At 44.5% G+C, this 23,954-nt stretch overlaps 1 protein-coding gene across 1 annotated transcript in view; it reads right to left on the bottom strand.

The window, feature by feature from the left end:
* The window catches only part of FUBP3 (far upstream element binding protein 3), a 49,589-nt gene extending 30,678 nt beyond the window's left edge, over positions 1–18,911 (bottom strand). The window contains exons 1-2 of the mRNA XM_029202331.1: positions 18,750–18,911; positions 6,950–7,055 (exon numbers count right to left, since the gene is read on the bottom strand). Of these exons, the coding sequence (XP_029058164.1) occupies positions 6,950–7,055; positions 18,750–18,833 (190 nt within the window). The 5' untranslated portion in view covers positions 18,834–18,911. The remainder of the gene's footprint in view (positions 1–6,949; positions 7,056–18,749) is intronic.
* Positions 18,912–23,954: the final 5,043 nt, after the last annotated feature.

Raw genomic sequence — 23,954 nt, 5'->3', positions numbered from 1 at the left:
CAAAAAAAAAAAAAAAAAAAAAAAAAAAAAGAAATAGAAAACTGAAGGGACCATGGATACTAAGGGTATGTATTTCATAAAGTTTTAATTTCAATTACACATGTGATTTTAGTATGTGTGTAGTAACTAGTTCTGATGGAGATACGAGTATTTCTTACATTGTAAGTAGTATTTTAAAAGTGTGAAAATCACTTCTTACAATCCTGATGATAATTTCACGAGGTAAATATTATCTCCATTTTACAGGCGAGGAAACAGACTTAGAGAAGTGAAGCAAGCTGCCCAAAGCCACACAGCTAATAACACGCAGAGCTGGGATTCAAACCCCAAACTCAGACTCTGGAGTCTCCATTCTCAAGCATTCCCTATTACAGCATATGAGACAGGGACCCAGTTTCAAGTCTTCCTTCTGCCACTTATCAGGTACCCGCCCTTGGTCAAACCACTTCTCCAGACACCTCTACAATAAGGAGTTCAGGCTCCAGGGCTCCTTCTGGCCTCTTCTTATTCTGTACGGGCCCTCCCACCACTCCATCTCTAAACCCTGGTGATCACTAATCTATTTTCCGTTCCAAAAATGTCATATAAGTGGGACCATACAGTATGTAACCTTTTGGGGTTGGCTTTTTTCACTCAGCGTAATTTCCTAGGGATCCATCCAGGTGGCTGCAGGTATCAACAGTCTGTTCCTTTACATTGCTGAGTGGTATTCCATGGAGACCATGGAGGTACCAGGTTGTTAACCAGTCACCTGCTGAAGGACATCTGGGCTTCAGTTTGGGGCTATTATGAATAAAGCTGCTATGAAGGTGTGTGGGCAAGTTTTTGTGTTAACACAAGTTTTCTTTTCTTGGGGATAATGCAGGAGTGTAACCGTGGCCTGAATGGTAAGTGCATATTTAGTTTTGCAAAAAGCTCATCAGGGGGCTTCCCTGGTGGCGCAGTGGTTAAGAATCCGCCTGCCAATGCAGTGGACACAGGTTTGAGCCCTGGTCCAAGAAGATCCCACGTGCCGCAGAGCAACTAAACCCGTGCGCCACAACTACTGAGCCTGTGCTCCAAATCCCGCGTGCCACAACTACTGAAGCCCACGCACCTAGAGCCCGTGCTCCACAAGAGAAGCCACCGCAATGAGAAGCCCGCGCACCGCAACGAAGAGTAGCCCCCACTCGCCGCAACCAGAGAAAGCCCACACATAGCCATGAAGACCCAACACAGCCAAAAATAAAAATAAAAAATAAATAAAAATTAAAAAAAAAAAGCTAATCAGGTGGTTTTCACATACAGCCAGGGTCAAGAACCACTCTGGGTCATATACTCCCTAAGAGAATTTTGAAAAACTATGAAACCCTTTTGATTTGACAATTAAGTTATTTTCCTAGGTTAATGGGTGCAAATAATACATCAGGTATTGTACATGGCTTCAGTTCTATCTCTGCTGCAACACTGATACTGCAGATTTAGCTCACTTATTTTCATGGAAGATGTCTACGATTTCATCTACTTGGCTAAGCCAACTGTCAAACCAACCAGTCGGATCGTACTCTGCCAGGAAAAACACTCACTTCCCTTTTCCAACTCACACATGTGTTAATATGCACTCACGTGACGACAACTCACTTCTGAATCATAACCCTAAAACGGACGGGTCAGGTGGAGGGGAGGAGGGGACAGCAAGAGCCTCTGCCATGAGCTGTTACCTGGACAGAATCAAAATCTTCTTACCAGGACTCTCATGCTTTTATCATCTTGGGATTCCCCACTCAGGATCCTGGACTCACCCCTCTTGAGGCATTTGAGGATTTCAACACTCTTGGTGACAAACCGCCATAAACTAAAGAAGGGCGATGTGAAAAGGGGCATGGAAAGGAGAAGGCCCACGTGGCATCCCCAGCAGAGACACAATTCTCAGAGAGATCCATTTTAGGGGAGAGGGTGCACAGAAGTGTAAGAGCTGGAGAAGGATCCCGTGAACCTGTCCACACCCACCTAACCCTGGGAGGACATCATGCACCCCGGCTTGAAGACTACTGCTTGACAACACCCCTGATTTACTTTCCCTACTTTGTAAAAGGCAGATCTTCCCCCACCCCCTCCAACTCTCAGGGACCGGGTTTTAGTCTTGGCTCTTCACCCCTGCAGCATCATTATTACCCTCCATACAGGGAGAGTATGAGCATCTCTGAGATGCATTTTTCTCTCTTTCCAAAGCAGAGGCTCTGGCCCTTGCAGGATCCTGCCTGAGGTGGTGCAGGCTCCGTGCCTGCAGCTGCACGGACGCCCCTGCCATGCAGCTGCAGGCACACTGGCCCTCGCCACTCCCGAGCACGGGCACCTCTCATCCCCCTTCTCTCTCTGAAAGCCTGGAATTTAAAACATTCTTTCCTCCTCACTCTTTTTTCCTCCTTCTCCTTGCCCTATGCCACAAGTGCTGAAATAAAACTTGGAAAGGACCATAGAGATATTCTATTCCGATCTTCCTGTAAATCATTCATTTGGTAGTACCCCCTAAAAATTCTCCTTCCTTCATTCCACAAGAAGACCAGAAAGTGTGGTAAATCTAAGATGGTATTACGTAAGTATCAAAGGTAAGTCTCTGGTAGAAAAGGCAGGCATATTTTCAAAGTCACTAGCATAACACTCCCCGCCCCCCAACCCCGACCCTTTGCAATGGCAGGAATGGTGCTTTATTCACCCCAAGTTCTGATTTTGGTGCCACTCTTTACAGATTAGACAGGAAGAGAGTGTGGTCTGTTTGAACTAAAAAAGCTCAAGGGGACGTGATTACCTAAAACTCTCCCAGAGTAAAAAAAAAAAAACTGGAGAAGATGCTTTCATTGCCCCTCGAAATATGGCAGGGACAATGGGAAGAGTGCCTTTTCCATCTGTCAACCAGCTCTACGTAAATAGTAGAAACTACCTGTTTTCTCCAGCAGTCAAGACAGAGAGTGGAACCTGAGACAAGGAGATTTGTTTAAGGAAATGAGGGGAGTGGGGACCCTCTGTACACCTTCCTAACTGACGATTAAACAAGTATTAGAGTTAATCATTTGACAAGGCTGATTTGAGATCAGAGGTTGGCAAACTACGCCTGAGGGCCAGCTTTCCACTTCTGTAAACAACCAGTTATTGGGACACAGCCATGCTCATTTGTATACGTACTGTCTAAGGCTGCTTTCGAGTGCCAATGGCAGAGCTGAGTGGGTGGGACAGAGACCATACGGCCTGAAAGCCTAAAATATTTACTACGTGGCCCTTTAAGAAAAAGTCTGCCAACTTCTGATTTAGATTAAAGTTAAACTTGCATTTCTAAATCAGTTAGCTAATACTCTTCTCTTAAATTTGGACCTTCCTTTTCACAAAATTTCCTAAATGCTATCATAGGATACACAGAGGGAGAACTTAGGTATCAAGCATTTATTCACTCACTGCATGAGGTAGGTAGGGAAATAAACTGTCTTTATGATCATGGCACGTGGAATCTGGTAGGAGAGGGACGTGACGTTCCCGTCGCCTGCAGAATAAAGAAGATGAAATGCGCCCCAAGGAGGGGACAAGTGAACTGCTGTCGAAGTTCAGAGCACAGTGCCATTTATTATTTCCCGATGAGGTGGGCGTGTGAGAACGGGAGGAAGAGGGGGAACAGGGAGGGAGGAAGGAGTAAAGGGGACGAAGTTAACGAAAGAAGGGAGGGGCACCCTGAGGGGCACGCGAGCGGGGCGCTGAAGAAAGTCAAAAGGTGAGGATGAGGACAGGCTGCCGGGGGGGAGTCGCATCACATCCGAGGCTGAGCGTGAGCAGGAGTCAGGCAAAGGGCTGGGATGGGGAAGTGCTTCTGGGAGAGCAAAGAGAAGAAAGCTGACTAGGCCGCTGCAGAGTGCAGAACGGGGGAGCGAGACTGGAAGGGCAGGAGGCGGTGGCCAGGTTAGGAAGGGCTGGGCCCCCCCGGTTACCGGAAGTTGCCACAAGTCATAGAGCAGAGGGATGGAACTGGTTCGATGGGCTCCAGCAGAAGCATGAAGAAAGTACTGGATGGAACCACTGTCACACCAAGACCAGCAGGGAGCTTCTCGAATCCGTAGGGCGCACCTCAAAAACCGTGAGAAAGCGTGGGTGCCAAGACGGAAGACGCTGACAGTGAAAATGACCTGACCCAGAGGGGGAGGGCAGCAGGATGACTGCTCTTCCCAGATCAGGGACCAAGGCAGGCTCTGGACGCTGGGTGCAAAGCTCCTGCTGGGTTCCAGGTGAGCTCAGGAACTGGCAGCTTGACGGACAACTCACCACTGCCTTGGAACACAACTAACCCAAATCGCTTTCTACATCAGAACACAACGAACTCAAATCGCTTTCCTCCTGTTTTACTGCCTAGCACTTTAAAAAATCCTCCCATTCATACACGTGTTTGCACATCTCAATGTCCTGAGTAAGCCCTATGTTAAGGTTCTTTATGGTTGATTTAAGAGTTGAAGTACCTTTAAACAGACCCAAATAACACCTCCAAAAACTTCTAGGGGACTGAACTTTAACCTCCCAGAGGTCAAAGAACCTGGCTTCACGGGAAAGTCTGCAAGTTCATATTGCTAAAGAGGTGATCTGATGAACGTCCCTCAAAAAATCCCAAGCCAAAACAAACAAAAAACTGCAAAGCCCTCGGAAATCTTTATTGCTAAGAAAAAAGTGCCGGCATTCCTGCTTGTTGTTCGTCTCTGCTTTTCTAAACTTTCTTCTCACAAACAGCAAGCCTGTGACCCTTAGAAAGCTGTTGGGTAAACACGAACATCACTTTCCTTGACAGGGTCTGTTTATCCACATATTTATTCAAGAGAACAGAACTGGCCCAGTGACCTCACCCCTGTCAGGAGACAACTGACAAGAGGCTGGGGCAGGCCCCAGATGCCCAGCCCTCCTTAAGGTCCACAGCAAATCTCAAACTCTACACAAAGAGACCAACTTGGAGAAAAACAAACAATTTGTGTAATTCTGTTATTTAAACAGAAGAGAGGATTAACTTTATCAAACCGTTACGTAGAACGTAAAAAGCCTGAGAGAAATTTCTCATACTTCAAATACAGTCTGTCGTCATGGTAAAACACAGGCCTGGGGATGACTGGAGACGCGGTTCAAGGCGGAAAGGGTCTCCCTCGGTTCGTTCCTACTAAATGAGACTTAATATTTGGGGGGAAGAAAGAGAAAAAGTGTATTTATTCTCTAATCACAAGAACTTAGTCCCCCAAAATGCAAAAAATTATGGTTCTCAAAAAAAAAAAAAAGGTGACGATACACATATAGTAATGGAGTTTCAAGTGAGATTCTGGACTTACTGGTGACTTAACGAGCAACAGTCCTTCAAATGGGTGTGCAAAGGATTAATGGGAGAAAAAAAGTCTGCAAGATGCCAGAGGTTTCACTTTAAATTTTCAGGCATTCATTATGCAAAGGACATAGTGATACTCTTCTCTGTGGGCACAAGTTTTACACTTCAACTCTACGCGGTGGGTGAAAACAAGGCTGAGAGTCGTAGAATGTATTGATCTCAATTTCTGGAAATGGTGGGCCAGAGAGACACACTGTCCATTAATGAGACATATGCTCAGAGCCAGACAACTTACTGTTATTTTTATATTGATGTCCCATAAGAGGAACTGAAACATGAGTGCCCCGAAAAGGTAAAAAAGGTTGCTTTGCATGACAGCTTTTTGCTGAGGCAAAAATGTAGATAATGCAATCACTCATGTTTGGTCTAAGAAATCACTAACGCCAATCAAATATAAGATGACCACAAGATACCATTTCAGAGTAGCAGTGTAAATGTTCACCTTAGTTCCAGTGGCCCTGTGGTAGATTTTCTGTGAGTGACCATAAACATTAATAATTTTTTAAAATAGACAAGAACCTTTACACCCAAATTGCGGGTTGTTCCATTAAAATCTGCACCGTGTGAGTCTATATAATTATTCCAGAAAGGTTCCCACTTACAAAAAAGATTCTCTCTTTTAGAATCTCCGAAGAGACCAGAGCAATTAGTCATGCCAAACTACATTTTTTTCTATGAACATGAAACACGCACTTTTTTTGGGGAAAGGAGATTACAAAGTATATACTGTTGTATACCTTGACTGTTTTTCACTTAATAAGGTATCACAGAAATACGAACACACACACGTGGCTGGGTACATATGCAGATCGAGGACAGGAAGAGAAGACACTGGCCCACCCACTACGTGCATATTCACGTGCAAGCTAGTGTATTTCAGAAGCCCATTTACAGAGCTACTTCGTGGGAGATGAAATATGATAAAGGAAGTCCAAGTTCTCTGCAGAAACACATCTGATACTCTTTGCCAAAGGGCTGGTAATGACGCACTTCTAAGTGGTCTCAAATTCTTTTGGGAATGAGTAGGGTATATCAACAAACCAATGAAATAAACGAAGAATGAATGAAAGAAAAATGGATGCTGCTAGAAAGAGCCTGTTATAAATGGGAATGGTGGAAAAAACCCAGCAGATAAACTGAAAAAAGGTCATCACTCCCCTTTCCTTTCTTTAAGGTCAGTATGTAGCCACAGCCTCCACAGAGCCATGCACCAAATCTCAGCTTTTCTTTGGAGAAAAGTGGGAACTTCAATTCCCACGTGTGCACTGAGGAATAACTGAGGGCTAAATCAAGCAAAACTCTCGAATCAGTCCAATTATTTCCAAGCTGATGCTCGAAGACTGTCTTTTTACCTTACAGCCCAGCCGAAAAGACTTCCTGTATTATCAAGGCAAGTAAGAACTCAAATACCGTAGAACTGCTGAGGAAAATCATCTTAAGAACTTCCCCGCAAGCATTCTTCTTCAGAGAGTGACGCTGGAGAAAGCTGTTAAGGAAATGGCTGACACAGACTCCAGCTTAACTGGCAGGCTCACTACCACCTGAAAGGCAAAGGTATTTACAGCAACTTACCTCCATCATCCAAGGGCCGTTTTTGTACTCCATAGCCATACACTGAGGGGTCCACTAGAGGTGTGGAATTATTCAAGTGAGGAATTGAATCAATTTTAGCAGCAATCTACAGAGAGAATCAGATTTAAATACTCAGTAACACATCATGGCTCCATCGAGGGAGAAAGACAAGAGTCTTCTTTAAAGGGCTGTTACCCCATTTCTCCCCCCGACGGAGACTAATGTAAAGCAATGCTGTGACAGGACACGGACTCTGCACTATGAACTGAGTTCCCTTTTGGTCTTAGTCATGAACTTCCAGAAATGTGTCTTCTACAAGCAAATTTTCAAGTCATCACTTAAAATACAGGCATACCACACTTTAAGGAAAAGAACAGGCCAAGAATATGAAGGACTTTGTTCAAAAGGTTTCAGCACAGGATTCCCTTAAGGAACAAATTCCGCAGCAATATTTAAAAGGCCATGTTTGCTCAAATGTTGACAGCTCTTTAGGAATATATTCGTCCTATTGACTTTAACCCCTATAAAGTGATGAGGTGATCTACAGTAACGTAAAACAACAGGCTGCTCTTCACTGGAAGTTCAAACAGCAGGGGGATGACCATCTGTCCAGACTAGTTTGGAAGGATTCCTGTGCTGGAGAAACCGAGATAACCTCTGAGAGCTACTCTAACTTCTAACATTCATCATCAAAGAACAGAACATAGCTATTCAATTTTTCCCCTCGAAACAAATGCTACGTAGAGCTTCCTACACTTATCTGCTTTGTTTCCATTAGGAATTAAACTTGATTTTCACACTAAATTAACTCTTTGATTTAATCGAAGGAATATTTACAACTGGTCTTCATGTTAGTCCCTCAGTTAAGCCTAACAAGCAAGGCTGGATTAAGGGCAGCCAGCATAGACGTCCCAGACCTATGTCTTCAGTGGTAGTTTTCCTGAGGTTGTCCAAATGTGCCCAGAATTCTGAGACTTTCTGGGACCAACGTAAATTAAACAAATAAACAACCAAAGACAGTCATGATACTGAAAACCTAAGGCAGAATTTAAATGTCAGGTATCCTGGGTCAGGTCTCGTCCTTTTCATTTCCTAGCTCTGCGGTGTTGGGCAAGTCCCCTTCCTCTCTGCCTAAGATCCTCTGGGTATAATACCATCCTGCTTCATAGTTTTTGAAGAGATAACAACATTCTCTGAACACAAAGGAGCTCTGTACACAAGAAAGATACCAGCCCTTCACAAATACCAGGGCTGTAAAAGAAGGCCACTCACCCAACAAGTGCTTAGTGTCTATGTCCTGGGCTCTGCAGTGAACAAGAATAAGCAGGTCCTTACTCTCCCAGAGTCGGCAGTCAGTGGGGAGTCACAGGTACACAAGCTAATCAGTAAACTGATCATTTCAGCTGGTGATAAGCATGATACTAATAAGAGAAGACAAGGACATACAGAGTCCTCAGGAGAGCTACTTTAAACAGGGTGATCAGGGAAGGCTGCTGTGAGGTGAGATGTGATCTGACACCTAAATGATGAGGAAGAGCACTCTAGGCAGAGGGAACAGCTTGTACAAAGGCCCTGAGGCAGGAGAAAGCTTGATAGGTAAGCTGACGTCACTAGAACAGAAGGAACTAGATGTGTTCCAAGGGGTAGGCAAGGGCAGTTCACATAGGGCTTCAGAGGTCATGGGAAGGGGCTTGGATTTATTCACTTATTTATTTATGTTTATGTATGTATTTAGCTGCACCTCGCAGTTTGCAGGATCTTAGTTCCCCGACCAGGGATGGAGCCTGTGCCCCCCTGCAGTGGAAGCATGGAGTCCTAACCACTGGACCAGGGAATTCTGGGGCTTGGATTTTATATGAAGGGTGATGGAAAGCAACTACAAGGCTTAGTAAGGGGAGTAACCTGCTGAGTTATGATTTAAAAAAATGCCCCTGGACAAGGAAAATATCAATAGATTCTAAGGGGACAAGAGTAGCAGGACCATTTAGGAGGTATTCTAGGCCAGGAGTCAGCAAACCCCAGCTGGTGAAATACCTGCTTTGGTAAATAAAGTTTTATTAGAACACAGCCACACCCATTCACAGAGATCATATGGTGTGCAGAGTACATATATATATATATAAAATTTACTACCTGAACTTTTTTTTTTTTTGGCCGCACCACACGGCTTGTGGGATCTCAGTTCCCCGAAAAGGGACTGAACCTGGGCCCTTGGCAGTGAAAGCGCAGAGTCCTAACCACTGGACCACCAGGGAATTACCACTATGGACTTTTGAAGAAAATGTTTGCCCTGTCTAGGCTACAGATGGTGGTAGCCTGGACAGGTGCTTGTTGAAAAACACTATTTTAAGTTAAATAATTAAAATACTAAGACAGCTGATAGAAACCCCATCTCTTATATTCAAATTTCAAGGCAAGTGGGCATTTGCTCTAAAACAGAATACTGTATAAATCTCGCCTAACAGCATTCTACCACCAGCTTTCAACCTTGCTCTCCGTATGTGTTTTGGATAAGCTTGTGGAGGTTGGCTACTTACTTAAGATGCAAAACTTATCTTTAAGGACTCAGCTCGGGAAGCAGGCAGATTAAAACGTGAGAACACTGCAGTGGCTTATGCCCCACCGAGACCCTTTCGTCTGCCCAAAAAACTGAGCAGTAAATGGCCAATGTGAGGGTTTTCAAGATTACTGGCCCAGTTGCCTGTTTGAAGACAGACCAAAACATTGGCAAGAGACAGTAACGACGACCCCAAAACACAAGAGAAGAGGTTATGGTTATCAGTGGAGTCCCCCAGTAGTGTGCGTGTCAGATCACCCTCAAAGACAGGACCCTAAATGTAAGCTCTACATATCTGGCACTCTCTCTACCCTCTTCTGATGAGACCTCTTCCCTTCCTTCCAAATTAGCTCAGATGTCATTCCTGAGTCCTTGGCGTTCCTTATAATTTATATGGTATGTTTCATATACTGCTGGAACGTAATTTTTTCCCCAAAGCTGATATGCCAGAAGTGTCACAATAGTTTTCTATTCCTAATTTTGATTAAATCAACATGCGACCTTCTAAAATGTGACTGAGGATTTCAGATTTGTTTTTAAATCATGTTTGCCTCAGGTTATCTATAATTTGGGAAATTTTCACTAAGAGAAAAGCATTACAGGATAATGGTTAAGAGGTGTAGCTCTGAAGTCAATAACTGCATTTGAACTGCGGCTAAACAAATGTTAGATGTGAGTTTAACATTATAATATACAATTATACCATAACTTACATTGGTATCACATTATATATTATATTACAATATGCTATAAAGAAACAATGTATTCCTTCATACAAATGCAGCCTTGTTCTAAGACATGATTTTAAATGCCTACTAAAATAATGAGTTAAAATTCAATGAGTGCTTACTATGTGTAGGCACTCTGCTAAGAACATTTTAAAGATGCTATCTCATTTATTCCTCATGATGATTCTTTAGGAGGTTAGTATTATTATTTTCACTTTAGGACAAGGAAAAGTGAAGCTCAGAGAGGCTGAGTGACCTGCCCAAAGTCACACATCTTATAAATGGCAGAAGCAGCACTGAAGCCCAGGCCTGCCTGACTCCAGAGTCCATGCTACTGGCCACAGCACTAGGCTAACTCCCTTTCCTCCACCTAATACTTTCTTAAACATAGTCACTTCCCGAGGACTTAAAACCTAATGATTTCCAGTACACAGAAGTCAAGTAATTCCTCACGTCCATAACTGACCATTCTGAACAGTAAGTAGCTGCTTAAGGGAAGTGAGGTACATTTTCAGTTAATAATGGTGTAAGCCAGAAAATAGTCACAGAAGCCACGATACTCCAGGAAAACCAAGGCCACGCCACTGCTTATCTGAAAGCAAGACCTTGAGGGGACGCTGCTACCGATTTTCTGCTACTTGATTCACTTTCCCCCCTTTCTGGGGGGAGGCAGCAAGAATGGGTTACCTCACTACCTGTGTTATTTTCAGCACAGCTAATAGATGAAATATAAATCAACGTCATAGACATTTAACCTCCACTGCCAGTAGTCAGTGGAAATGTGGAGGAGCGGGGCACTGGACCAGCAATCAGTCAGGAGCCCTGGTTTTCCAGCTGGCTCTTCCGGTGTACGACCTTGGGCAAGACCTTCAGTGGTCTCGCTCCCTGTAAAATGCAGGGATGAACTAAACCAGTGTTTTCTAAAGAGTACAAAGCAATTCGGGGAGGTGCATGGATGAATGTTCAAAAATATTTTAAATAAATCTAAATTTAAAATGATTTTAAAATACAAAGTAAATAGAATACTGAGGGTTCACTGATATGACAAAAATCATAATAAAGGTGGTACACGATTCACTAACGTTAGGAAACATGGCAATTAATTATTCCCAGTGCACATCTTTAAGTTTTGTAATCAGAGTAGCTCACCCTATAAACCCGAACAGAAAGCTGTGAATATTTCCACAACTTCACATTTAATAAAACTTTCCACTAAATGGAAACAGGCAAACCTATCTGAATGGCGGCAAGTCATCCACACGCTGATTGGGTCCACGTCATTCAAAATAGTCACTGTCGATTCTAAAGCAGAGGTGAGAGCTCACACCACCACTTAGGGAGGAGGAACCAACCCAACCTGCTTCCCTGGAACCTCTGCTCTAAAGTCACCCAGGGTGGCCCTGCCCTGGCGAACTGACAGACTGGACTGAAAGTCTCTACTCTCCACAGCAGGAAGACACAGTATGTGGCCAGAGCGGTCAAGCCCAGTGGCTGAGGGTGAGCAAGTCTCAGAGGGCAGGTCTGGAGCCAAGGTGCACAGAGGCAAGTCCTCATTCTGCACCCACTACCTAGATTACTATGAAGACAGCAGTGTATCAAATTCACTGTGCACTTACTAAGTGCCTGATGGTGCCCTCATTTCATCTTCACGGTGACCTCAGACAGGAGCTCAATTCTGTGGGATCTGTAGCCAGTCTGCCTAGAATTGTACCCATGGGGATACCAAGATAACAATGTAAAGCACCCAGAACAACGCTGGGCACGTGGTAAGGAACGAGAAATGTTTGCTAAGTTTAACCTTCTATTGAAAAATAATAAAATAATAATACAAAAAAAGTACATGGGTGAGTTGATAGCCTGAATTTTCATGTACTAAAATAATGCCTGTGCAACTAGCATCCAGATCAGGAAACGGAACAGAACCCCCGAAGCTGCCTCACGACCCCTTCAGTCACTACCCACCTCCACCTCCCAAGGGTAACCTCCTAACATCTAATGTTAGCTATTCCAAAAAAAAAAAAAAAAAAGTATCTATCGATATAGATACAGATAGATAGATATAGCCACCACCAATGATCTCCCTTTTACAGATGAGGAAACTGAGGTTTAAAGATGGTAGATAACTTATCCGAAGTCACTAAGCTAGTGATTGGCAGAACCAGAACTTGAACTCATATAGACTGAATCCAAAGCCTTAATAACCACTGCACTATACTACCTCTTGGGTATTCTGCAACCATCAAATGAGAGAACTTATATGAAAGTCCTTGCCTGGCACCCAGCACAACACGAGCTCAATGAATGGTAGCTATTGTTGTCATTAGAGATGGGGCCCTGGCTGATTCTGCCCTGTTAACTGGCATTAACCAAAACAAGGAATTCTATATGTCAATCGAATAAGATATCAGCTCTTCTTAGTAGCTTTTGCTGACAACTTCATGCCACCCACATTTGGGGAGAATTAAATACTCCCTTATCTGTTTGCAAAGCACTTTACAAACTACCTTTAAATAGCGTGACCTCACTGAGAAAGTTGCTGGTTATACTGTCTCCCCATTACAGGGAGCTCTTTGAGGTGCGGACCTGTCTCAATCATCTTGGTACTCCCAGGACAAAGGTTCCTTGACTGGGAGCTCCAGGGATTAGCTTTAGAGAATTCATGAAGCTCCTGAAATTACATAAAACTATTTAAATATTTCTGAGGAGCGGTTCAAAGTTTTCAAGTCTTAAAAAGGTCTATGCTCCAAAACAAGTTCAAGAACTTCCCTAATGCACAGCAATGTGTTTGGCACATAGAAAGTACTCATTAAACGTTTGCTAAAATTAAAGTGAATATGGAGAAGCCTGTCGGAAAAACACTAAGATGACCAGCTGAGGCTCCAAGCTGAAATACTGTTCCAGCTAGGATCCCCCCTCCAAAGACCCTCAAGATGACATGCCCATTAGTTTTCTCCCCTATGTCCCATCTAATTCCACCAGCATCCCTTGGATGCTTTGAAGATTCTGCTGCAGAATTCTCATTGAGATGGAAAACTACCCAACTATCTCTGCAAAGGAACCGAGTCCCTCTTAGAATGCAGAAGACATGGGTCCAAGAACTACTGCATATATTAACTGTTTGTGTGCCTCCGAGAATACTGCTTTATCTCCCTTTGGCTTATTATTTCCAAATATAAAATGAAAATTATAACCCTTGTCCTGACTATTTCACTCGGTTGTTGTGAGGATCTAATTCCACGGTAAGATAAAACCAGCAACAAACTTGTCTTATTTATCTTTACACTGGCCCGGCATCCAGCAAGAGGCCTTGGACTCAGCAGATCCTCAAACAACAGCAGGCAATCCCCATCACAATTTCCATGAACAGTACTCAGTCTTGCAAGTGATCTGCTATCACCTGATACTAGGATAAAAATGTAGTTCATGCCTCCAAAAGTACTGGCTATTCTTTCCCAAGTGTCTTTAAACAAAACTCTAAATGCAAAACATTTTCAAGAGGGATGATTAACAGAGTTAAAGAATTGCACAGCAAAGCTAGGGAGAGGGGAGCTTGAACAGACACGCAACACAACACATTAGAAAGTAAAAACCAAAATGATATGGCCAAAACTTTTTTCAGATCTAGCTGGATGGAAGCTCTGAATGTTGGTGAGCCTGAAGGGACCACTGAGATTATCTAGCTTAATATTTCCTGAAGTTTGATCCACAGACGGTGATTTGGTTTTATGAAAAGAGGGTATGAAGTGACAGAACTTGGGTATATTTAAAATGCATATCCCAAACCCTAGTAGGACTTAATGCACAGAAGCATACTAAGGGCTCTGAGAAGTCCTGCAGTAAAGAAGCCAATTCACCTTTATTTAACCCTGTATCCCCCAAACTTCTCTGTCCATGAGCCCTTTTCCATGGAAGATCAATGAACAGCTTGTAGATCAAATGCTGGGAAAGGCCAACCTAGCCCAAGGTCATGCAGCTACTTGCAGGAGACTCAGATCTCTTAACTCTCCACCAGAGCTCTTTCCATTAGAAATTTAAATTATTGTATGGGCTCACAATTTGGAAAAGGATGAGGAAAAAAAGCTGCTGACTAGGCATCCCGATGGGCAGTGCAGAACAAAAGCAAAGTGGCGAGAACAAAGGCAACTCGAAGAGTCAATGCCCCGTGCAAAGGGGCAGCTGCTACCCAGCTCCTGCCAAATAAAGTCACTGCAGAACGTGGGAGCAGTACGGCCAAGTATTAGATAAAAATCTCACTTTTTACGTGAAATTGTTCTAGTTTCTAAGTGTTGGCAGCGTGTGGTCAAACAAAGCACGCCTGCAGGCCCGCTCTGAGCCTTCTCCAGCCCACAAGCCACCAGTCTGAAAACTCTGGTCTAGGCAAATTTTTATTTGGGACTTAAGAAACCTTACTTTGATGATACACATGGGTTATCAGATTTTAAAAGAAAGATAAAGAAGTCCCAGCTGAATATCGGAAAAGCGTTAGAGGCATACAGTGGAATGTACTGTTCATTTACCATCTACTTTTCAATACCAAATATGAAGTTCAGTGCTTCCATTAAAGTGTGGTGACCCAGGGCTTCCCTGGTGGCGCAGTGGTTTAGAGTCCGCCTGCCGATGCAGGGGACACGGGTTCGTGCCCCGGTCCAGGAGGATCCCACATGCCGCGGAGCGGCTGGGCCCGTGAGCCATGGCCGCTGAGCCTGCGCGTCCGGAGCCTGTGCTCCGCGGCGGGAGGGGCCGCAGCAGCGAGAGGCCCGCGTACCGCAACAGAAAAAAAAAAAAGTGCGGTGACCCAAATGGGCTCAGTCACATCATGAAAACCCTTAAACAAGAACTCGCTCTCTGTAGGGTATTCTACTGGTCCCACCAAAGACACAGAGCAACCCACAGATGTCCTGCAGACACTGGTTTTCTTCAAATGTCCGAGCAAGTTCAAATGAATGTACATGCAGGAGTTAGTCCCTAGTGAAATGATGATCTGAGCTGCTCAACCACTGGGCACGTCTAAGACAGTCTCAGTGGAGTAAGCTTAAAGCCGCTGAGCATTCAGCACACGTGACCCTGCCATGAGGCACAAACATCACATATGAGGTGAGCAAAGGCAGTATCTCTCAAGGAGTGCCCAACAGTCAGTGAACACAGGCCTTTTCTTTAAATGGTGGAGGCACATTCTTTTAAAGGAAATGTAGTGTTTCTATACAGCACATGTGCCAAATCGTCTACTGCTCAGGCTCGAAGTGTGAAACAGCAGCACTGGGAAGCATTTTCTGCAGGACTGTGGAACTTCCGAGGCCCCACACCAACCAAACAGTTCCAAAAAACAGTGCTAGTAAAGAGTAGGCTCTGGGCCTTAAAATCTGTCAAAGGTTCCTTTCCACGGACTCTTCAGTGCCTTGGTCACAGTCATTTGAGAGCAGAATCACCATGATGCCCAACTCCACGAGGTACCAATTAACACCATATTTATGTGAATAGAACAGTCTAGAATTATGCAGTGCAGAGGCAATGACTGGGTCTAGGTCAAAATAGGAGCTTAAAGTCCTAAGAAGCCCTAGCAGTTTGATAAGAGAACGTCTATTTGGGTGATGACTGGCAGGCGGTTGGTCCAGCTCGTGGAAGGAAGGCTGCTGGGAATGTGAAGTACACCGTGGTGTGACATCGTCCTGTTAACACGCGAATGGGTGCACCTGGTGATGGATGCTACTAAACTATCAGCAGTGGGCTTTCCAGGAACTCTTTTATATTTTTAGAAAAGCTAAACAAAACAGATTTGTATCTTCTCATCCATAATCTCCATGAGGTCCCCTTGAAAGCCTGACAGACAGTAGTCAGCTTAGAGGTGCAGTGTGGCCACAGAACAGGATAATCTGGCTTTAAGTCCATGTCCCATTCTTATTAGGATCCTGCGCTCTCTAAACAACGAGTTGAAGAATTGAAGAAACACTTTATTTTTGCTAACCAGCCAATGACTTCAGAGAAATGGACATGATTTTTTTTTTTTTTTTTAACACCCGGCAGTTTTAGATCTTCACCAGTGGGACTGAATCAGATCACATTTCTACATTTGTGTACTTCCCTACAAAGTGGCTATGTTATCCCTTTGGCCAAACACTATTAGCTCACTGGACTTCACACTGCTGCAGAAATTTTAAATTTTACATGACATCTTCAGAGACTCCCTTCAGATCTAGGAATACCATGCTTACAGTGATCTAACAGCAACAATTGGTTCCCTGTGTTGGAAAGAGTCCAAAGGATACAAAAGGAGGCTTCAACATGCCAGGAGGGAAGCTTAGTGGATTAGGTACTGGACTCTACATATCAGACTTAATAGAAACTGCAGGTTCAAATCCCATCAGGGTCAACTCAGACTCTGCTGTGATATTCTGGATAAACTGGGCACCAGACAGCTTACTGCTCCCTGACAAACTTATGAGGGCCTTACAGACTGCCCCTGGTGTTTATGAGGACACCTAAGAGGAGAGAAAGCTTTCCAATCATTTAAATAAAGAAATGCACTGCCTTTTATCTCCAGTTACTGGGGGGAAAGTCACATTTCTGCAACATGCTGTGTATACAGTGGCGAGGCAGAACCACCATCGTCAGATGCCCAAATGATACGAGACCCTTCGAGGTAAAAGCTTTACTATGGATATAAGCACACAATACTTTAGATTTCTAACATTCAATTCTTGCCCAATGCAAATCTATAAGTAAACCTAAAATTACCCACAAACCTGTGTTTTCTTTAGTTTTTAAAGGCCATCAAATCCTTGGAGATAGTATCGCCCTCCAGCTGTTAATATTCGGAAGGAATACACTTACAGCACTGTCTCCATTGGGCTTACAACTGCTCCAGTCAATGGTGCATTTCAGAGCTGGGAACATTTCCAGTGAAGTTTCCTCTGCTAGTAGTAAACACCACTGCTTCAACAATCCACATTAGGTCAGCATTTAACAGAGGGTCTCCCTCCCTCTTGAGCAGGTTGTCCAAGAATACGAGTTCAACCACTGGCTCAAGAGAAGCAGAAAGTCTTCTCAATGGTTCAAAATTCATTTTATGTTCAACTACAGGCCTTCTGCAAACTGAGGATCTGAGCTCTTTAGGGTAGTGACTATAATTCTTCCTGGATACAGAGGCCGACAAGGTGATTGTCACACATCAGCACAGAGTGAAAGCCATTACATATTAGTAGCCAGTGAGAAACAAGGTTCAGGACCCTGTACTGTAGAGGACAGCAGTGTAACACGCCGGCAAGCAGAGTGCTGGAAGGGGAGCTGGATGGCACTGTTCATCCATTACAGCCACTGGTTGGCTCTGAAGTCTAAGTAAGATGGATACTCACTATATATTGGTTGGTGCCTAGGCAGTAAGTAACAAGTCATCGGATAAAATTTTAGGCGGAACCACAGGTTTGGACACTTCTGGGATCCAATGTAATGTCTATAGGAGCATCAGTATTACAATGAAAAGTCAGTATCTGGGAAACAGGTAGGGTTCCCTCCCCTGGAATACTGGAAAGAGGTGTAAAGACCATATCTTCAAGCGACCGAGTGGAGGCTTTCTTCTAATACAATGAGTCCTGTAGCTTTCTGTTAGGAATCAAGCAGTAATTAGTTATAGCCCAACTTTTAAAGTATCCGTTAGTATGCCTACAATTAAATAGGAAGAGACGATGAGTATAAGACACACAGCAGAAGAAATTTAAGTGTTAGAGCTAACACTTAAGTTCAGTAAGCTTCACACACAAGGACATGTTCTGTTCTAAACATCATACCAGAAACCAAAGAGTATTTCTGGCAGGTCCCATATGCATTCTCCAGGGAAGCTTGCAACCTCTTAAAAATCAGTTTATTTAACTCTGACAAAATGCACGACATTGTCAGATGGTCAAGTTTCACTGCTGCAATGACTTCATATCACACGCTCCCTGAAAGAGGAAAAACTATTGCCCATAAGGAATTTCTACGTCTTATGGACCACCCACACCTATCTAACATCTTTCTTTCTCTCCTCTCCCAGAGCACCCTCGAAAGTAAAATACCCTCGAATTCCTTCCACTCCACCCTCGAAATATAATAAGTCTGAAGAGGATGTTTTCCAAGTTTTAAAAAGCTACTGGGCCTGAGACAGCCCCCTTCTGTCTAGACCGGGTCCTCGCCGTGAGCTCCCCTAGCCCCCAACCCCCGTAAACCTCAGAACCCCACGCTGGCTGCCCTGCGGGTCCAGCCCCGGCGTGGGGACGCGATAGGGCCAGGCGTCCTGGACAAATCCTTTCCCAGCGGCTGCAGGCACCTGGGAGACCGGCTCGACAGGCTGGGCCTGGGCCTCCCAGTGGCGCCTCATCCCTCGGCTCCTCTCGGCTGCAGGAGCCACAAGGAAAGGCCGAGCCCAGCTGGGGCGTCAGCCCAGGTTACCTCCCGCCCCCAGGCCGGACCCCCTTCTCCCCATCAGGCCCGACCCGGCCCCGCCTCAGGCTCCCGTGCTCCTACCAGCCTGCCGCGCCCGTACCTGCCGGACCCGGTGCAGAGCGTCCACGAAGCCCTCGGCCTTCATCCCCACCGGAGCGCTCTGCCCCTGCACCAGCTCCGCCATTACCGCCCCCGCCGCCGCCGCCGCCGCTCGGCTCCCCCGTCGGGCCTCCCGCTCCGCTTGGGGACCCGTAGCCGGAAAGGGAAAGTCGCCCCACTTCCGGCGGAAGGGGAGCCGGGACGCTCGTCGACGCGAGAGGAGCCGCGTCTGCGGGGCGGGGTCAGGGCACGTGACCGCGGTCCGGCCGGAAGTGGGGGGCGGGCCCTGCGAGCGAGGCTGCCATCTGGTTTCGAGGGATAGGTTGCGATCCCGCCATTCCCAGACGCGATTTGGTCGAGGGCTGTCGATGATGTCGTGACAGACCCTTGAGGTGTGTGTGTGTGTGTGTCGCGAGGTGTCCGGCTGTCGACCGTTTGGAAACCCAGAGAGGAGTGACCTGGCTTTCCCTAGACAGCACCCTGGCTGCCCCTCTCAGAAATGACCATCGATTAGGAATACTGGGACTGAGCGCTTTGAAATGGCACCGTGAAGACCCAGAGGGAGGCTGGAGGGCAAGGAACAGCACCACAAAATAGTGCCCCACGTTTACAGAGTCCTGGGCCCGAATTCTTGCGTCGTAATCAGTTTCCTCGAGGATGGATGGGCTAATGCCACACCTGGGGTTGCCTAGCGACACAGCTTAGGAAGGGCGCTTCTACTGGAAAGCCAGCGCGGTGTCCTCTTACACATTCCTTCACGAACTCTGGGACTCTGGGGATACAGGAAATACCACAGGACCATCGTTGCTTTCCTGCCTGCTGAGTCAAAACAGTATTGCAAGAGGGCTTCTTGGAATGCTTAAGTAACTTTTAAAAATGATGGTAACTAGATATAGATATTTCAAAGCAAGGGAAGGAATCGTAACGGTGGAACACACTTGAGCTTTTGAGGTGGATTTTACAAATGAGCAAACAGCTACCCCCCACCCCCACCAAGAAACAAGGCTTAGGGGCTTGACACACATTTTGTCAGTGGCAGGTCCAAATAGAGGTGCCCCTCTTTGGATTAACAAGATTGCCCTCATGATTAATATTTCCAAGCTCTATGGTGCCAAGGAATCGAATTTAATGGAGAGTCATGTTGTCAACTATTTTATGCCCATCTTGAAGTTATGCAGGAAGATGAGCACTAAGAAAGGGGAAATAAAGGAGTAAAATTCAAGGTGACTTCTCTTGAGCTCTCGTGTCAGCATGATAGAAGAACTTTAGATTTTGGAAAGTAGTATGAGCAATAAATGGCCAATAATCAAAGAGCAGTTCTTCATTTGTTAATGATTCACTACTAGACTGTGAGTTCCTTTAGAGCAGAGACTGAGTCTTATTTTCCCCTGTATCCCTAGGTGCTTAGGAAACTTATTTTGAATTGAATAAAGCCAAATCGGATTAATTCCTAGATTATGGTAAAATAAAAGAATCTGGCAAAATTGCAATATTGGAGAGTATCGCTTTTGGACAAAATGTTTCGAGCCATGTAGGAAAGCACATAGTTGGCGGTGTTGCTGTTGTTGAAGTGCTATTGTGAGGCAGGACCGACACATGCCAACATATCTATCTGTGGTCCGGCTTGGGTGTGTTGAGTGTTTTAATTTGCTATCCTTGTAAAAATCAAGGATATGGCATCAACCTTCCCAAACAGGGATGGTTCTGCTGACCCAGTATCAGTGATACTTGAGTTTTGAATACTTTCAAAAATCTGAGGTGAGTATGTTGGTTCATCCAAATTCCAGCTGGCTCTCCCTATGAGTGAAAACAGGGTTATTGGCCCAAATATAAGGCACAGTTCAAGGTTTGGTCCAAAGATCACAGAATTCCTAAGTAAGAGGATGAGGTTCTGGTTCTTCCCCCTTTTAGTTGTTGAGTAACTCTGGGCAACTCACTTATTTCTGGGGGCATCAAAGAGGAGGATGACCCAGACCCAGTCAGGTCCAGTGTTCTATGTTCTACTAACACCGTAGACTTCATCATCTTAGCATTTATCGCGACTGTTTTTAAATCACTGTGTAATTATTTGTTTATTGTCTGTCTTTTCCACTAGAATGAAACCTCTGTTGAGGCAGGGACCGCACCTGCCTTGTTCATTGCTGTTCCCAGTACCTAACAAAATGCCTGGCATTTTGTTGGCCCTCAATATTTCTGAAATGAATGAATGAGAATGATTTTGCCCAAACTGGATAGGAAAAATTCTCAGGTTAAAAAAGAATCCACATACTCTGGTTGTGACTCGCTTTGCATATGAGACTGTCACCTAAATAAGCCATCCCACCCTGGGATTTAGAGGTACATTACTGATGACATTGAAATGCCTCCTTAGATATTACCAACTAGAAGCCACTCTAAAATGAAATTTTATCTGTAAGAGTCTAGGTTATGCTTGAGTAACAAACGTCAAAATATCAGTGGCTAATAACAAGAAAGGTTATTTTTCACATGAACGTGAACGTTCACGCTATGTGATGAACATCGCTGGTAGGTTGTGCCTCTGCTACACATTGCCTTCACTCTTCAACCAAAGCTGATAGAACAGCCTGTCTCAAACATTAAACGTCATTGAGGCAAAGGGAAGAGAAAGTGTGGTAAATCATGGACTGTGTTTTAAAGCTCCTGCCTCACCTCAGAAATGCTATGCATTACATTTGCTCACACTTCATTGACCAAAACAAGCCAGTGGTCAAGTATTGGCCAAATGGCAGAGAAATATAATCCACCTCCAGAGAGAAAAGGCGAACATTTCTGAACAGTGATATGATTTTCTAAAGAAATTAAGAGGAACAAAATATGGGGAATGTTGTATAGTAGACCCTTACCCTAAAGGACATAGTATGGGTATTTCCAGTATTCATTATGCTAAGGATCCTTGACATCTGGTCATTTGTAATTTGGGGAAGGCTTGCATTCCTATCGCAGGATCTGCACTGTTTTTCTTTCTCTCTGAGGTAGAACGAATTCATAGCAGTAACACTCTGTGAGTGGGGTGTTCTCCATTTAGAGGTTTTCATAGACCCCCTTTTCTATTGTCAAACATCCACTGGAATTTCAAATGCAGACTAAAGAGCATGTCAGCATCAAATCTAAAAATAAAGGAGAGTTACTAAGAATCTCCAGCACTGATGAGGAATAAGGACATTCCTTAGAGCAACGTTAAGACACAGGTACCCTGTGTCTTACCATCAGAGTAAGAGTACCAGTCTTGCCCTCATACCACCCTACTCTTCATAGAGCTACATCCTCAAGTAAGTTCCTATGAGGGTACATGCAGTAAATATTCTGGGGCCATGCTTGTCCAAAACAATCTTTATTCTGCTGTCTCAATTAACAATTTAGATAGTTGTAGAAATTGGTATTGCAAATAATTCTCCTTTAGGACACTGAAGTCATCATTCATTGTCTTCTAACATCCAGTATTTTTTTACAACAGTTTTATTGATAAATTTTGATATATAATAAAGAACATATTTAATGTGTATACTTTTACATATACACTTTTACATACATGTTTTACATATACACCCAAGAAACCATCATTACTATCAAAGTCATGAACATGCACACCCCCCCAAAGTTTCCTCATGCCTCCTTGTAATTTTTCCATCCCACCCCTCCCCGTTCTCCAGCCTCCCCGCCTTTGGCCTCCTCATCCACAAATAACCACCAATCTATTTTCTGTCACTATAGATGAGTTTGTGTTTTCTGGAATTTTATATAAATAAAAGCACACGGTGTGCACTCTTTTGTCAGAGTTCTTTCACGGAACATAATTATTTTGATATTCACCCATGGGGTGCTGTGTATCAGTAGCTCACTCCTTTTCCTTGCTGAATAGTGTTCAGTTGAATGGGCATACCACAATTTGTTTATCCATTTACTTGTTGGTGGATATTTGGACAGTTTCCAATTTGGGGCTGTTATAAATACAGTTGAATATCAGTCTTTATTATGGACATATACTATTATTTCTCTTGGGTAAATACCTAGGCATGGCTGGATCATATGGTAAGTGTACATTTATGGTGAGTTAGTGTTTAATGGGTACTATTTCAGTTTGGAACGATGAAAAAGTTCTGGAAATGGATGGTGGTGATGGTTGCACAACATTGTGAACGTTCTTTTTTTGTTTGTTTGTTTGTTTTGCGGTACGCGGGCCTCTCACTGTTGTGGCCTCTCCCGTTGCGGAGCACAGGCTCCGGACGCGCAGGCTCAGCGGCCATGGCTCGCGGGCCCAGCCGCTCTGCGGCACGTGGGACCTTCCCGGACCGGGGCATGAACCCGCGTCCCCTGCATCGGCAGGCAGACTCTCAACCACTGCGCCACCAGGGAAGCCCTGTGAACGTTCTTAATGCCATTGAATTGTGCACTTAAAATGGTTAAAATGGTAAATTTTATGTTATATGTATATTTTACTACAATAAAAAATTTAATCACCCTAGGAAATAAAATAACTGAGGCGTCAAAAAAGGGGGGATCTGTTGGAGTGCTGCTGTGGGAAGCTTGTGAAATGCAGGCCATGAAAAGAATGGGTTTGGCAATGGAGCAAGGCTGCCAAGTCAGGAAGAGTTCTCTTTTCATCTCTCACCTTGGTAACCATCTTGTGCCTTTTGGGGCTTCATCCTTTCTTGTGGCCAACTTGCTATTTCTGCTCCTCAGACTGGAAGGTGGAATATCGAAGCAAACAGCACTGGAGTTTACACAACATCATTGCCAGCCACCTGTAGAGAAACTGACTTCTTTATCTCCATTTCAGTTTAAGAATTCCAGGGCGGGGCTTCCCTGGTGGCTCAGTAGTTAAGAATCCCCTGCCAATGCAGGGGACACGGGTTCAATCCCTGGTCCGGGAACATCACACATGCCGCGGAGCAACTGAGCCCGTGTACCACAACTACCGAGCCTGTGCTCTAGAGCCCACGAGCCACAACTACTGAGCCCACGTGCTGCAACTACTGAAGCCCATGTGCCTAGAGCCCATGCCCCACAACAAGAGATGCCACCGCAATGAGAAGCCCATGGACCGCAACGAAGAGTAACTCACGCTTGCCACAGCTAGAGAAAGCCCGCGTGCAGCAACGAAGACCCAATGCAGCCAAAATAAATAAAAACAATAAATTTATATATATATATATATATATATATATATATATATATATATATATAT

The sequence above is a fragment of the Monodon monoceros genome, unplaced genomic scaffold (genome assembly GCF_005190385.1).
Source record: "Monodon monoceros isolate NGI ecotype Baffin Bay Population unplaced genomic scaffold, NGI_Narwhal_1 Super_Scaffold_5, whole genome shotgun sequence".
NCBI lineage: Eukaryota > Metazoa > Chordata > Mammalia > Artiodactyla > Monodontidae > Monodon > Monodon monoceros.
This window is presented reverse-complemented; position numbering and strand designations above follow the sequence as displayed.